Genomic DNA, 14298 nt, shown 5'->3' with positions numbered 1-14298 from the left:
TCCCAAAGAACACTAACTTCATTTTCCAGCTGTTAAAGAACTCAAGCAACCTGAGAGAAATATAGCTGCTAAATGCTTTTAACTGGAAACAAAACTAAAATTCTTCAACCAATAAAGACCTTCACTATACCATCCGTCGATAATTTACCTGCAATGTAAGTATATAACCTAGCATATCCTCTTTCCTTGCTTTTAATGCAACTCAATCATCATCAGAATTTTTCTTCATCATGCGTTTATATATGTCTAGAGCCTTTGTTATCATGCTGGCAGGATTCGCAATGTTGCCTGGAAGCAAAGTTATCCTGCTCTTCTTCCCTATCTCACCAAATGCTTCAATGTACTGCTCTGCAACCCTCATTCCTGCAGCTTCCCTTCCCCTGGGCGAGTATGTAGCATTCGAGACATCTCTTATCGCCTTTGCGGTAGCATGTGCATTCGCAAGTATAGCCTCCGCTTCACCTGTTGCTCTATTGACCTGACTTATTCTTTCAGCTTCAGATTCCTAAATGACCGAACTCCTCATTCCGTCAGCGATATTAATACTAGCTTGTCTTTGATCACCCTCGGAATTAAGAATCTGAGCACGCCTCTTGCGTTCGGCTTCTGCTTGACTATTCACGGCCTTCCTCATCCCGTTCGGTGGTGATACATCTTTAATCTCATACCGCAAACACTCTAGACCCCAATTCTTTTTCAAAGGCCAGTCGTTAATAGCATCGAGAATGCTTTTGTTGAGCATGTCACGCTCTTCAAAAGTCTTGTCAAGTGTGATCTTCCCAAGCTCGCTTCGCATTGTTGTTTGAGATAGTTGAATGACTGCAAATATAGGATCTTCGATGCCATAAGATGCCAACAAGGGATCCGAAATCTTTATATAAAGCACCCAATCAATGGCTATAGGAACATTGTCCTTTGTTATCGCAGTTTGGTCTGATATGGGGATTGCTTGCTCCTTAAGGGAATGCACATACCTGATTTTATCGACTATTGGCATCAAGAAGTGAAGGCCTGGATCCAGAGTTGTCAAATATTTTCCGAATCTTTCAACAACATAAGCTCGTTTTTCAGGGACAATACCGAACACCCGATGGGAGTTCTTGTCTTGTATGAGTCAGTTGAGAAGCTGCGGACTGATGAGCCAAGTTGAGTTGGGATTGAGTGATGGGGTGTTCTCAGCATCAGGTAACTCGAAGCTGAAACGTTGCGGGAAGAGGCTCTGGGGTTCGGGAAGTTTTTCAAGGATTTAATGGTGTTGATGGAGCTAGCTTTGAAGGGATTCATGGTGATTATCCGGTATCGATGCAAACTGTTGCTAGTTTATGAGAGTCCAAATATTGAAGCCGCCAGACTTTTTTCTGTGTCTTGCGTGATGGAAAAGAAAGGGAGGCTTCGGGATAAACCCTACTTTATCCATTCATATTTTTATGTATAATCATACCAAATTTACCTTTCTTTCTCAAGAGTTCAATAGTTTTATAGTTCTTTGTATTTATTTATCAATGCTGGTTACAAGAAAACAGAATTTTATCAATACCAAAATTTATCTTCAAAGGAAAAAAAATTCATGTAAGAGTAATTCCTTGAATAAAACAGCTAAAATCATTACCACTTACAAAATGTAAATGTAAATATATATATATATATATAAATTAATTTCTAAAAATTTCTTATACTATTTAAGTTTAATTTTAAATAAATTTTTATTCTTTCATTAGATTCATTTAAGTTACTTTGTCAATTTTATTTCAAGTGCCATTAATGTGACATGTAGATACATCATAATGAATAATAATAACATATAATAATATAATATTTTAAATCTTCAATTCAACTTTATGTTAATCATAGTTAATTAATTATTAATTATAAAACTTATTTATTCTAAAATATATACAAGAACTTGATTTAAGTAATAAAAGAATAAAAAAAATTTTAAAATTTCTTAAATTAAATAATTTATGAGAAAAGCATCATGCTTTGGAAAACATAATTTATTAGTTATTTGTAACAAAAAGTTGAATATTCCAAAATTTTTATTTTTAAAAACTAACTTAACTGAAAAAATCAATCTATAACAGATAAGATAGTACTGGAACAAAACCAAGCTCTCCACTGTCTCTCCCTCTTCCGCCCAATGGCTTCAATCTGTTACTCTTCCATTTCCGTTCTTTTCCCCCCCAATTCATCCAATCCAAACAAACCCTTCCCCTTCCCTCCAAAACTTCCCTACCCGAACCCTTTTCCCTCCCTTCGGACCTCCAAAATCAGAGCCGCCAACTCCTCCTCGGTCCAAGAAGAACATTACATGAGCATCGATAATCTTCACCGGTTTGTCGACCTTAATATGGGCAAATGGACCGGTTCTTTCCACGTAATTATTTATTTCTCAGTCACATTTAATTGTTCTCGTTTCTTAATATATTTTTCTAAAAAAAGTTTTTTGAATTTGCAGCAATTTGATGGAAATGGTAATTTATTGCAAAAAATAAATACGAGGCTTTCGGCGAGTTCCTATGGAGAAGATGAACTTATCAGTCTTATTCAAACGTAAGCTTTTCTTTTTTATTTTTTTTTGTGAAATTTAAACTCTTTTAGTAAGTAAAAGTGAAGAAATGGCTAAAATGAAACACACATTTAAACATAATTGCTTTGCGTAAAAGTCAAATCGTGAATTTTGTTTGTGGCAAATTTAAAATTTTAATCCATTAATTATTTAGAAATATTATTGCTTTTGTTTCCCCAAGGCATTTTCTTTCCTTTGATGGAAGCTGATATTGGATCAATGTAAAATCAAGAAAGCCAATTAGTTATAGCAAGTAGATTCTTATGGTTTTTATATTTCTCCTTTCCAAGTTGCTTAATAAAGTTGTAATTTTTAGGTTATATATACAGCAGCCTCAATCAAGTACTTCAGTTTCTGGACATGATGAGGAACCTGAATGGGCAGAATACAAAATAAAAGAAACAAACATGTTCACTGTAGACAAATATCAGCAGGTGAGCTCTTCCAATCATTTGAGGAGTTGAAATTGATCCACTTTCAATGTACTTTATTATTATTATTATTATTAAATCTTATCTTTTAGAGTTTGTTATCTTCCCTTAGAAAATCTATTATGTTTAGTCTGCAGATTGGCTTTTTTCCCAAAGAGAGGGCTTATTCATTAAGATACCTGACTGCTGGCATGTTAGAAACCGTGTTGAGGCAAGGGGTGTTGGGGGAAGATGACACAGGAGAGGAGTCACCAAAGTAAGTGCTTCCATTCTCGGAAGGCAGTCCTTTTATGAATTGAATAACTTGTACATGACAAAAGAATCCGATAGCAGTTCTTCCTCGTCAAGCTAGAGCAATAATACTGACATTGGTGCAGATGATTCAAACACTTTGGTTTTTTTGCTCTTTTGTTGTTGTTATGGTGAATGAATCTTGTCCAAGGCACCAGTTTAAAACCAACTGTAATATGTAATGCATGATCCATGGTACAGTATCCCCTGTTTTGAAGAAATTTTCTACTAACCTTAAGAAGGCATCTTATGGTTGTGTCACATTATGGCAAGTTGATTTGGATATTTCTGATTGGCTATATAATTTGGTGATCTGGCAGCCATATCCCTTAATGTCTTCTTACAATCATTTCAGGGCTTTATTTCCCACCTTCAAACTAGTCTACTAGGGTTGCTACTTGATAGTCTGCCTGTTTTTTTCTTAGTATTTGGGCAATGGCTTACCAGGACAGAGTATGGGGGAGAAGGATGATTAGCTATTTCCTTCTTTTTGGATTTCTGATCTACATCATTTCAGTATAGTCAGAACAGGAATATCAGTTTTATTACGTTGTTTACAAAAATATTTAAAACTGATCTTCTTTGAGTATCAAATTTGTGTGAACCAATGGAACTCTAGACAATGTTGATTAGCTAATTCTCTCAAATTATTTGTCACAATCACCCATTTCTGAAATGATGAGTGTGCTTTCCAGACAAAAATATCACAAAATGACTGCCTTCCAAGGTTTTCTCCTCTATCTCGCAACCTTCATATCTACATGGGTGAATTCCATTAAAAAAACTAACTATTTGTTTTACTTTGCAGAAATCTTAAGCTTCCTTCTCGTCGGCCTTCCATTGTTTGTGAGAATTGCCTATATTCACAAGAGAAGGATAGGCGAGCGAGAGCCTTTCATATCATGGACCCAAGAGGCTTTATAGATATGCTTGTCATCTTCCTTGAGGATAGAGGTGATGGGCTGCTTTTTCATCCATCACTTGGCAATATGATGGTAATTGATTTTTGAACACATTGTTTGAATTGACAATGTAATCAAACTTTCTTATAAGATATATGTATACAAAAGTGTGTTTGTTCTGATTGTAGGATGGCCAGGTCCAGATTTTACCATTTCTTGGCAAGTGGGAAGGTCATTCTGTAACAAAGCGCAGTGGTGTTTATGGATCCACAATTACAGAAGCTGATACAGTTGCTTTACTCCAAATGGATGACAAGAATAAGCTAGTCCAGGTATGTGCCTGTCTCTCCAAATGCATAAACCAAAACACAATTGTCGTAAAAGGGTAAGAGTCATTGAATCATGAAGTGGAAATTGATTTGTATGAGCGGCTTGACTGCATATATGATGACACATGGGGTTGTTTCCATGAAGTTAGTGATGAGATCTTGTTCATTATGTAGTGCATTTATGTGCTTCTAAGAGGAAAGAGCTGCATCTTGGTTCTGTTATTGTCTTTTATGGCTTTTAAAATGAAGGAAAATTTTATGCCTATTTTTCTTGTTTCCGTTTTGGGCTTGGGATTCTAAATGCCACATACTCCAAATTCCAAAACCATGCAGGTAGATAGTATATTGATGTATAGTCTACTGCTTGTCTGTGGTGATATCCATTATAGTTGGTTTTGGTTTTGTTATTATCACTCTTGGCCAATTCTCTTTTTTTTTTCCTTCTTGTTTCCATATACACAATCAGGATGTTACTTCCATGGGTGGTGGGCGCGATGTAAGGACTAACGTGCATTGGACGGGTACAATCTCAGATAACTTGGTTGAATTTGAAGGGGCATATCAGCTAACATTATTACCTGGTGGCATGTATATGGGATATCCTTCTGATATTGCAAAGAGTGTAGCCGAATCCAAGTCATTCCATTTGGAGTTCTGTTGGCTTGAGGCACCTGGCAAGAGACAGAGACTGGTTCGAACTTATGATGCAGAGGGGTTGGCTGTCTCATCAACTTATTTTTCTGAGGTTACAATTTGAGTCCCTCCTACATCAGTGCCTGCATATTTCATTCCCTCTTTGAATGTTGAATCCTTCTCTCAGCAATTCCTTGCGGTGAAGTTAGGGTTTTGATTTAACATAAATGAGAGTAAGGAAAACGGAGCTCTATTGATGTAACTGATAAGATGGTGTATATTTTTCTAATTTATTGCTCCATCCCTTGTAAAGTCAGTGAAAGTATTAAGTTTCAACATTCTCTCTCTCTGTGTCTAATCATTAAATATAAACCTATATTGAATTTAAAATATTGAGTTGTTTATATAGATAGACTCATTCTGGGTCAGTTAGTATGTACTTTTGTGGCAGGGATTTCCTGCTTTTGGATGAATGAATATTGTCCATTATGCCAATAAGAAAAAGGGTCACCACGCATACAAGGATAATTAGCCTAGTAGATGGCCAATCCTTGCTGGATTTTATCCTCCCTAATAAATCCCTTCAAAATGTTCTAAAGTACCGAAAATTTAACTGCACAAATGAACAAAAACTATAGACACAGATGCAAATTAAAGTGATGACTTAGGTAAAAAAGCATTGAAATAAAAACAACCTTAGGTAGAGTTATTTAGGTGTCCCTAAAACTGATTCAAGAAAGCAAGTGAAGCATTACAAGCTGCTTGCTCAATAGTTTTCCTTCCAAGTAAAAACTTACATTGAACCTTTCTTCCAAAAGTAAATCTAACACCATTTCTATTCATAAAAGATCTTGAAAGTAATCCATAATACAGCCATATCCTTGACTTTTACCTGTAAGATATAACAACAGAGTACTTGAGTTCATCATCTCATAACTTAAAAAACTAATAACAGCATTCCTGAAGTGAAGGGCCAAGGTATCCGTGGACTATGGTGTCATTCTGCAAAAACAAAGTGATTTTGTGATGTGTTACAAGGATAAAGTTATAAAACCAAAAAAAATATTGCAAATAAGGTAGTAACAAATTTTGCTTGAAGATGATCTTATTGTCATAATCAATAGTGGAGGGAATGGGGGCTAGTGGGGTCTTGTCCCTTCAAAAGTTTTAAAAGTTCATAATATACTTTTGTTTTTTTTTTTTAATTTTATAGTTTTGCCCTTACAATAATTTTGTTGTTTGGTAAGATGCTCCCACAGCAATTAGTCAACAACTAATTTTAATAGACTTAGAGATTAAAGTAAAACCTATTACATTAAAATTATTCCACAAGCCCCCTTTCTCCAAGACTTCACGATCGTCCGATCTTCTGTTGGCCCTTCAACGCGAAATTTTGACTCTGCCACACTCATAAAGAGATAATGTCATTTGGTTCAACTTGAAGATTGGTTGCACCAAATTCCAATTTTTGGGAACTCTGAAACAGTTTGTGAGCCTAGAAAGGCTACCTCAGTGGGAGATTGAGATAAGCAGTGGTGAAACCCTGGAAAGCAGAAAAGCCAAGCAGTAAATTTCACACGGAAGGCACCTCTGTAATGACTGCTTTGGATATTTAACACAAGCAGCACATTAAATCTTATGCACAGGCAAGCAAGGAAACCAAAATAAACAGCTTAGCGTGAATAATAAACTTCTACCCCATCCCCATTTTTTAATGAAACCATCAGAATTAGTTCTGGGTGGTTCACATAAAAGCAATTAAAACAAAGAAATAAAGCTTTTTTGGAGGTGCTTAGTTACCTATTTAGTCTTGCAGGGCCTGGTCTGAAGAAGAGATGGGGGGCAGAAACAAAAGAGTGATAAAATACCAAGGCTTATGAAACAAATGATAAACAGAGCTTCCCAAGAAGAAAAGCATCCTCAACAAAGGATTTATGATCCTCCAAAACGAGATGTCCATAGCCCATTCCATCCAATCGAAACTAAGGAAACCACCAACAGAATATCTCAGAAAACACAATTTAACCAGGGGAGAAGAATCCTACCAGCACTTATAATAGGATTACCAAAATTGAAAAAGAAAATAACGAAAGTTCCATGCATTTTCTTTATCTAAAATGTCTAATTTCGTTTCTCTTTTTTGAAACATGGTATAAATATCACATGCATACTATGCTTTCTTTTCTTTTGATTAAATACTAAAAAGCAAAGCTCTTAAACTATGTCTTTTTGCACAATTAAATTTTATAATATCAAATAAGTTCTTTATTTTATAATTTCTTACCCACACATGCCTTTAATCTTAATGAAAAATAAACAGTCATTGGACTTAATATCAATTAATGAGCACATGATAATTGATGTAAAATGGGTCACATAATTACGTTATACATCAAGTGGACAGAAAATACAAATTAATATTAAGTTTGATGAATATTAAATTTATGTTAGGGTTAAAGATTAGTCTGGATGCAAATTAAAAGATAAAAACTTATTTAACTACAATAGGAAGATAGAGATTTGGTTGCATAAATGGACAGTTGGAATACAATTAGCATTTTTTGTTCATGTGATAAGTTAACGTGATCACGTGACAATTGATGTGAAATAAATTTCATAATTTCGTCAAATATTATTTAGATAGAAAATATCAATTGATATTAAATTTGACTGATGTTAAATTTTTGTTAGAATTAGAGTTTATTTTATTATTTAATCAAAATATAAGTTATATAAATGGACATAGTTCAAGAGTTTTTTTTTTATTATTTAAGCCTTTTATTTTGAATTTTGTTAAGGATGGCTTGTTTATATATATTGATTAAGATACTCTTCAGTCAATGCAATTTTTGTTCGATTTTTAACAGCCTTGACTTACGTGGTAAGGAATACAAAGGTCAATGACGAAAAACAAAGAAGGTAAAACAGAGAAAGTAAGATTAGGGTTCGAAGGATCTATATAAAGAGAATTATGAGACAAAGGATGCGGCGCCTAAGGCCGAGCGCTTCCCTCGTGAAAGAAGGGGAGGCGTGGTATTCCACGGAGAGAGGTTCTTACACATCGTGGCGCACGTCAGTGCGATAGGCGCATATTAACACAGTTCTTTTGGGGATTCCATGGCCGCTTTGCTGCTTTAGTTCTTGTAGCCAAAGCGAGGGTATAGCCCTACATTGTTTTTCTTTCTCTTATCCTTTTTTTTTTTAGAAAAATTGTTTTTTGATTTTTGTTACCCATTAAATGATGAAGTTTTGTGTTTATGGGCACTTTTCGTTTTGAAAAACTCTCTTTGATCTTGTTTTTGGGGAGTTTTTCGATAATTTTAATGGTTTTTTTTTTCTTTTTTTTTTATCACGGGATTCGTTCTTCATTGCCTTTAGTTGGTTGAGTTGTTAGAGTTTTGGTACTAAAAATGATTGAAACCAAAAAAAGGGAAGCATTACAAGTAGCATGATGAAGATTTCTTCCTTCCCAATGAAAACTTGCGTTACACCTCACAAATTGCGATGCCGAGGTTGAGATTTCCCATTGTAATTTTCTTCACCTACTCAAAGTATGCGAAATCATCGCTCTGTATTTTCCGTATACGTTCTGCAATCTTTGTTTTGATACAATTGATTTCAGTAGCACAGAATGCGGGCTAAAAGGCAAAGGTAGGCACCGAAACTGTGTTGTTTGAGCTCAAGTGAATTGTTTTCAAGGTTTGCTTGCTTGTAAGCCTGTACAATTGATTGCCTGTTATCTATTTCAGGATTTTCCACTCATGGAAACAAGCCTTGCATCATTTCTCTGCTAAAAACAAACAAAACCCAAATTTAGCCAATGTTTTTCAGACAAACAGCTTCTCTTATAAGTAAAATTGAGTTTCCCTTACCTCTGTGAAACCTTGATCTTCGCGCAACTTGCCTGATATGGCTTTCATTCCTTTGCAGGAGTTCATCGACGTTATATGATTCTGTTACTAATGGTCCTGAATAATCAATTTTCACCTGATGGGGACATGGTTGGATAGCCGAGATGAAGAAAAGGTTCATGAGTTAGAAGCAGAAAGTGATTCGAAACTAAAAGCAGGAAGTCACTTATGATAATCACAGATGCTGCCTGTGATCTTACCATGTCATTGTTTATTGCAGTTTCTTGATGAAACGCCATTGAGTAATCATGAGATTGGGGTACATCACTTGCATGAAAAACATCTGACCTATCAAACTTGCTTTGCACCTGCTGATCATTTACATAAAAGAATCCATGCCTATTCAATCCGTTTTGCTGCTGCTTCTGCTCCCTCCAATAATCATAAACACCTTGAGGAACATCTTGAGTCTCTTCTTTTGTTAGTTTAAAAGCACTATTTGAAAAGGTGAAGCTGGATGAATCTGCATCACTAAGTTGACTAATTGAAGAAGGCTGGTTGTATGACAGTGTAGATGTAGAATCTTTTCGCTTCGCCCAGGAAAAGCTGCTTGATCCCGTGACTGGTGGTGGAGCTGTGAAAATGTCACCCTGAGATACAGTTGTTACTTGAGAAGTCTCTGACCTTGTATCGAAGAAGGATGAATTCAGCTGCCCTTTATGAGCAGCCCCTTCTCTCCCCTTGAGATTGTTCGCAGTCAAACCATGGTTCTTACTAGCAAACTGAGTATTGTCTCGCGGTTCCTGCACACATATATACATAAACAAAACCTAGTAGTTAGCTCTTTGTGTTAACACCACACACAGACAGAGGCATACATTCTGAGAGAGAAGTATAGACCTCTTTTGGCGCTGTTTTACTGAAATTGTTGGGTTCCTGCAAAGCTTTACGAGATCTTCTTGTTTTCTTGGATACTCCAGATTCTCGGGTTCTAGATCCAGCCTTCTTCCTGAAATTATAATGAATAAAACACATGCAAATGCAACTGGTTAATAAAACTTCAACATGGAGTGAAGATTTCACCTTCGTAATTCATCACGCTGTTTAGCATCAATTTCTTTATTAGGTGAATACTTTGGCAAGCTTGACGGATCACAGGCGTAGGGCTTTGTGTGGAAATACTGAAAGAGGGCAACAAATAAACATGGGATCAGAAGCCCATACAAAAACTTTTGAGCAGTGATTGAAGAAGCATGTCTTTGAGGATGTTATATTTTTCAGTAATATTGGACAACATGAAAGCTTGGGGAGCCTGAGAAACAAACTGCTGCAACCTGAAGTGTAATCATTTTGGTATTGAATCTCAAAAGACTTCGGTAGCAGACAGAAGTTTCAGTAAGCATTACCTCAGACATTAGCGATGAAGAGGCAGTCCCACGCTTGTGGGGTTCTACGGAAAGAAGAGCTTCTAACAAGTTCATTGCAATTGCGGGAATATCTTTACACCTTTCGCGAAGACAGCTTTCGTAAGGATGCTGAGGTTTAAACATGGTTGAATGAGGAAGCCGAGTCTTTTTCCAATAATCATCAGGAGGGGAACCACAAAGCTTAAAGATTTTATGCAGTTGTTCAACCTGCCAATGAAGGAGAAGACCAATCAACTTAAGATGCCTAACAAGAAAATATGAATGTAAGCCAATCAACAAATAGGGAAAACCCTGTAAAACTTTCTGTTTGACTCCTTATGTTGAAGATGAGTGTAAAACGTTTAAATCTCACTGATATCAAGTCTGAAAAGTTTTAGCATAATAATAATCATAATAGAAGTCTGCCTGCAATGATGAGATGTCATATAAATAGCAGCTAAAAATGCAACATAATAGCACGTCACCTCAGTTCGCCCTTTAAGGATAGGCTTTCCCATAAGAAGTTCGGCAAAAACACAGCCTACACTCCACAGATCCACCGAGACATCGTAACTTGTTGATCCCATCAAAAGTTCAGGAGGGCGATACCATAAAGTGACTACTCGACTAGTCAATTGTTGCCTGTTCCTCGAAGTAAGGATGTTTGCCAATCCGAAATCCCCCAATTTCAGAACTCCTTCATTGTTTACCAAAATGTTAGATGCCTTAATGTCTCGATGCATTATACCTCGCAAATGGCAATGCTCAAGTCCTGATAATAGCTGCTTCATATAGCACTTCACCTACACAGAAAGGTGACCCTCAACTGAACTTCTTAAACATTGAAGAATTCGAGGTAAGATACCATGATCACTAATTACTACTTTCTGAAAAAAAAACAACAAAATATATATATGCTCGAGTTTCAACTAACCACCATCTATGCTTTTTCAAAGTGATCAGAAGATGCAGAACAAACCTGTGCTTCACTGAACTTGATATCAGGACAAGAAGATAGTCCAGCAAGATCATGCTCCATGTACTCAAACACAAGGTATACAGTACTTGAAAACCGAGATGTGATTACCCCGTCCAATTTCATGATATTTGGATGGTCAAGCCTGCGAAGAATTGTTATTTCTCTTGCCATGAACCTAATGCTTTCTGGTTGAAAGTTGTCGAACCGCACCTTCTTCAAGGCAACCATCCTCCCAGTTTCAACTTCGCGTGCCTGGAATACGCTACTATATGTACCTTGTCCAATCTACATGAATATTATGGATTGAAAAGAATTCTTGTCAAAATCAGGACTGATGCAATGACCAAAATTATGACCAAAGAACCACCTATTGTAGAAAAATAAAACAAGAAAAACAGTCATCGCCAGAACAAAAAAATGATACAAGGAGTACAATTGACTTCATACATGGATACTGCAAGGTATTCAGCCTGCTTGTAAATCAAACAACGTACCCATTGTTGCTACAAACTTGTAAAACCTATATTTTACCAGTCAGTTCAATTAGCTTATTAGGTAAATAATGAATATTCCTACTAGTGTAATACCTAAATCTTGAATCAACGGAAAATAAGGCCTTAGCTTTAAGGCTCTATTTTTTCTGGCAGGAAGGCATGTTAAATTATCAGTTATATAGAAATGGAAATGAAGTTGGGGAACCTTGAAGCTTGGCTAATGGCTAAGTTGAAGGAATAATACAACCTAAAAAGCAAAAATCACCAAATTATTTGCAAAGAATGAATGATAAATTGTAGTTTGATATTCATGAACCATCCAGCACTTCTGCTTTAGAACTAAGTTATCATTCTCTTTTACATTTGCAAATGGATAATTCTATCACTCAACCAGTAGTTTCAGAGGAGAACAGAAAAAGTACCTACATCAGGAAACTTATATCAAACAAAGGCATGCTTAGAAATGCGTAAAATAGCTCACATTATGACAGCAGTTGACAATTAAACATGCAAACTTCAAATGACATAATGCACTCGATTTGAAATCATGATTAACAAAATTCTACTTTTAAGTCATTTTGATGGGAAAACATTTAAATTCTAAAAAACCTTAGCTACCTTGTCTAGTTTCTCAAAAGCATCAGCCTGCAAAGGCACCCAACCATGTACAGCTTCACCAGCAGCTGAGCTGAGCCAAGCAGGCCACCCGGCTGCGACCTGTTCAGCCTCCACAAACCTATGTGAAAAGCCCAATTTCAGGCTAAAAGAGCCGCTCTTCCTACTAGAACTCCCCCTCTTCGATTTCCTCAACTCGCGGCCACTCTTTCGATGATGATGGTTAATAGTTTTACCATTATCATCCAATTTCTTATCATCTCTATTACTCTCTAACCTCCCAGATTGTTGTTTTGATGATGATGAAGAAGCAAATATCAAACCGTGGCTATTGTTGTGAACCACTGAAACAGGGGAAGCTGCCACAATAGAGCCACCGTGTTTGGAGGTAATGCAACCCATTTAGCTCGAAACCAGGATTGACCCAGATCACAAAAAGAGGTCTGGGTCAAAAATGGAAAATCATCCCCTCATTAGACCAAAAGGGTAAGCATTTAATCTGGGAAACAAGAGAGAAACAAAGAGAAATAAGAGAAACAGGACAAAAACAGAGTTACAGAGAGGAAGAAAACAGGGTAGAAACAGGGAAAGAAAAAAAAACAGAGCTTTGTTTTTTTTTTTCCTTTGGCCTGTCTGTCTTGGTCTTTGTCTGCGAGATCTGCGGAGGGAACAGAAGGATACCAAAGGAAGAGAAAGAAAGAGAGAGAGAAAGATTCGTGGGTCCATAGTGGCACATCTTTTGTTGTTAGAATAGAGGTTTCTTGTTTTTGCAAAAGCTTAAAAACGTGACCGTTGGCAAGTTTCTTGTTTTTTCTGTTATATACTCCTGTTTATTTTTTTTGTTAGTTGATTTGATTTTCACTCAGACATAGCAATTTCTTTTTTAAAAAATAGAAAAAGAATATACAAGTTAAACAGAGAAGTTAATGGTTTATTTATCATTTAATAATTTCTCAAACTTTGGAGTTGTATAGTGAGGGGTGGTTGTAGGTGGTCAACTGTTCCAACAGATCCACTGCCAATGCAATCCTGTTAAGAAATGTGGTTTTAAGATTGATGATTAGGTATTTAACCTTTTAATCATTTAGGAAGATCAAGTGGTGATGATTACTAATTATTATATTTAAGTGAGTGAAAGGGTGCCTTGGAATTCTGTGTTAAAGTTTATTTGAGGAATTGCTGTTGCATCTTTTAATGGGTCCAAACTTTATTCTAAAGAAACAATCACTATCCCATTAACAAAAGCATTTAAGCAAATTTTCAGTCTTCTGGGTATCATTTAATACTTCAAAATTTTTTGAAGAATTCTGTTCACTTCATTCAAATAAGTGATTCATGGAATATAAAACTTGGCATAAGCTTGACCAAAAAAGGGCAAAGGAAAGTTTTTTTTTTTTTTTTTTATCTTTAAATGTTTAGAACTCTGATATACATACATACAACATTGGAAATTAGTTGTGATTCTGTCAAAGAACTTAAATAAGGAAAGGTCTAAAAGGCAATGCCTGCCAGCTGACTCAAAAGCATAAGCTAGACCTAAAAGTTTGAACAGCATGGAAGAAGAAATGGTTGAAACCATCTTTTCTGAAGGGAGAGTTATGGCCTTATTGTCAAGTTATGTGAGGAGAAAGCAACAATCAATTTGTTTGTTGGAATTGGGGTCGAAACGATAGCCAGAGTTTGGTTTCTTACGACTGAATTCATTGGCTTGTTGAACCACAAACATTTTTCACAAAGATCTTCCCACTTGTATACCTACAAATTCTCACCAAACTGTTTACATGGACAAAAGCAAGTTCTA

General features: G+C 36.0%; 2 protein-coding genes, 2 long non-coding RNA genes and 1 pseudogene across 5 annotated transcripts; 2 read left to right on the top strand and 3 right to left on the bottom strand.

The window, feature by feature from the left end:
* Positions 1 to 70: 70 nt before the first annotated feature.
* On the bottom strand, positions 71 to 1111 carry LOC18601582 (uncharacterized; annotated as a pseudogene).
* A 969-nt stretch (positions 1112 to 2080) lies between these two features.
* LOC18601581 (glutamate NMDA receptor subunit epsilon-1, putative (DUF3598)) lies at positions 2081 to 5542 on the top strand. 2 transcript variants are annotated; one of them, XM_018118711.2, is made up of 7 exons: positions 2081 to 2374; positions 2456 to 2550; positions 2883 to 3000; positions 3135 to 3253; positions 4097 to 4283; positions 4388 to 4522; positions 4986 to 5542. In XM_018118711.2, the coding sequence occupies exons 1-7, from the start codon at positions 2138 to 2140 to the stop codon at positions 5274 to 5276; spliced, it is 1182 nt and encodes a 393-aa protein (XP_017974200.1). In that variant the 5' UTR covers positions 2081 to 2137; the 3' UTR covers positions 5277 to 5542. The 2 variants fall into 2 exon arrangements, with proteins under 2 accessions (XP_017974200.1, XP_017974199.1); XM_018118710.2 differs by having other exon boundaries at positions 4379 to 4522.
* Positions 5543 to 5953: 411 nt separating this feature from the next.
* Positions 5954 to 7248, bottom strand: LOC108661687 (uncharacterized). The gene is made up of 3 exons (XR_001927457.2): positions 6953 to 7248; positions 6467 to 6695; positions 5954 to 6154 (listed from the first exon to the last, which is right to left on the bottom strand). It is a non-coding gene; the product is annotated as an uncharacterized LOC108661687 (long non-coding RNA).
* A 1413-nt stretch (positions 7249 to 8661) lies between these two features.
* LOC108661795 (uncharacterized) lies at positions 8662 to 11380 on the top strand. Its single transcript, XR_001927629.2, has 3 exons — positions 8662 to 8803; positions 9083 to 11265; positions 11366 to 11380. It is a non-coding gene; the product is annotated as an uncharacterized LOC108661795 (long non-coding RNA).
* Positions 8740 to 13159, bottom strand: CDC2CAT (CDC2C). The gene is made up of 9 exons (XM_088805532.1): positions 12501 to 13159; positions 11389 to 11673; positions 10895 to 11212; positions 10410 to 10637; positions 10087 to 10184; positions 9904 to 10012; positions 9282 to 9806; positions 9025 to 9139; positions 8740 to 8942 (listed from the first exon to the last, which is right to left on the bottom strand). The coding sequence occupies exons 1-9, from the start codon at positions 12897 to 12899 to the stop codon at positions 8932 to 8934; spliced, it is 2088 nt and encodes a 695-aa protein (XP_088661658.1). The 5' UTR covers positions 12900 to 13159; the 3' UTR covers positions 8740 to 8931.
* Positions 13160 to 14298: the final 1139 nt, after the last annotated feature.

This window comes from Theobroma cacao, chromosome 4 (assembly GCF_053813885.1).
Source record: "Theobroma cacao isolate CCN51 chromosome 4, ASM5381388v1, whole genome shotgun sequence".
Taxonomy (NCBI): Eukaryota; Viridiplantae; Streptophyta; class Magnoliopsida; order Malvales; family Malvaceae; genus Theobroma; species Theobroma cacao.
This window is presented reverse-complemented; position numbering and strand designations above follow the sequence as displayed.

What these genes read in the sequence shown, in the direction of transcription:
- LOC18601581 (XM_018118710.2), top strand. Translation starts at nt 2,138, where the DNA reads ATGGCTTCAATCTGTTACTCTTCCATTTCCGTTCTTTTCCCCCCCAAT. An exon ending in AATGGACCGGTTCTTTCCAC is followed by an intron (nt 2,375 to 2,455) that starts GTAATTATTTAT and finishes TTGAATTTGCAG; the next exon opens with CAATTTGATGGAAATGGTAA. An exon ending in CATCACTTGGCAATATGATG is followed by an intron (nt 4,284 to 4,378) that starts GTAATTGATTTT and finishes TTCTGATTGTAG; the next exon opens with GATGGCCAGGTCCAGATTTT.
- CDC2CAT (XM_088805532.1), bottom strand. Translation starts at nt 12,899, where the DNA reads ATGGGTTGCATTACCTCCAAACACGGTGGCTCTATTGTGGCAGCTTCC. An exon ending in CTTCATCGCTAATGTCTGAG is followed by an intron (nt 10,185 to 10,409) that starts GTAATGCTTACT and finishes GCCCTCTTTCAG; the next exon opens with TATTTCCACACAAAGCCCTA. An exon ending in TGGCGTTTCATCAAGAAACT is followed by an intron (nt 9,140 to 9,281) that starts GCAATAAACAAT and finishes TGTCCCCATCAG; the next exon opens with GTGAAAATTGATTATTCAGG.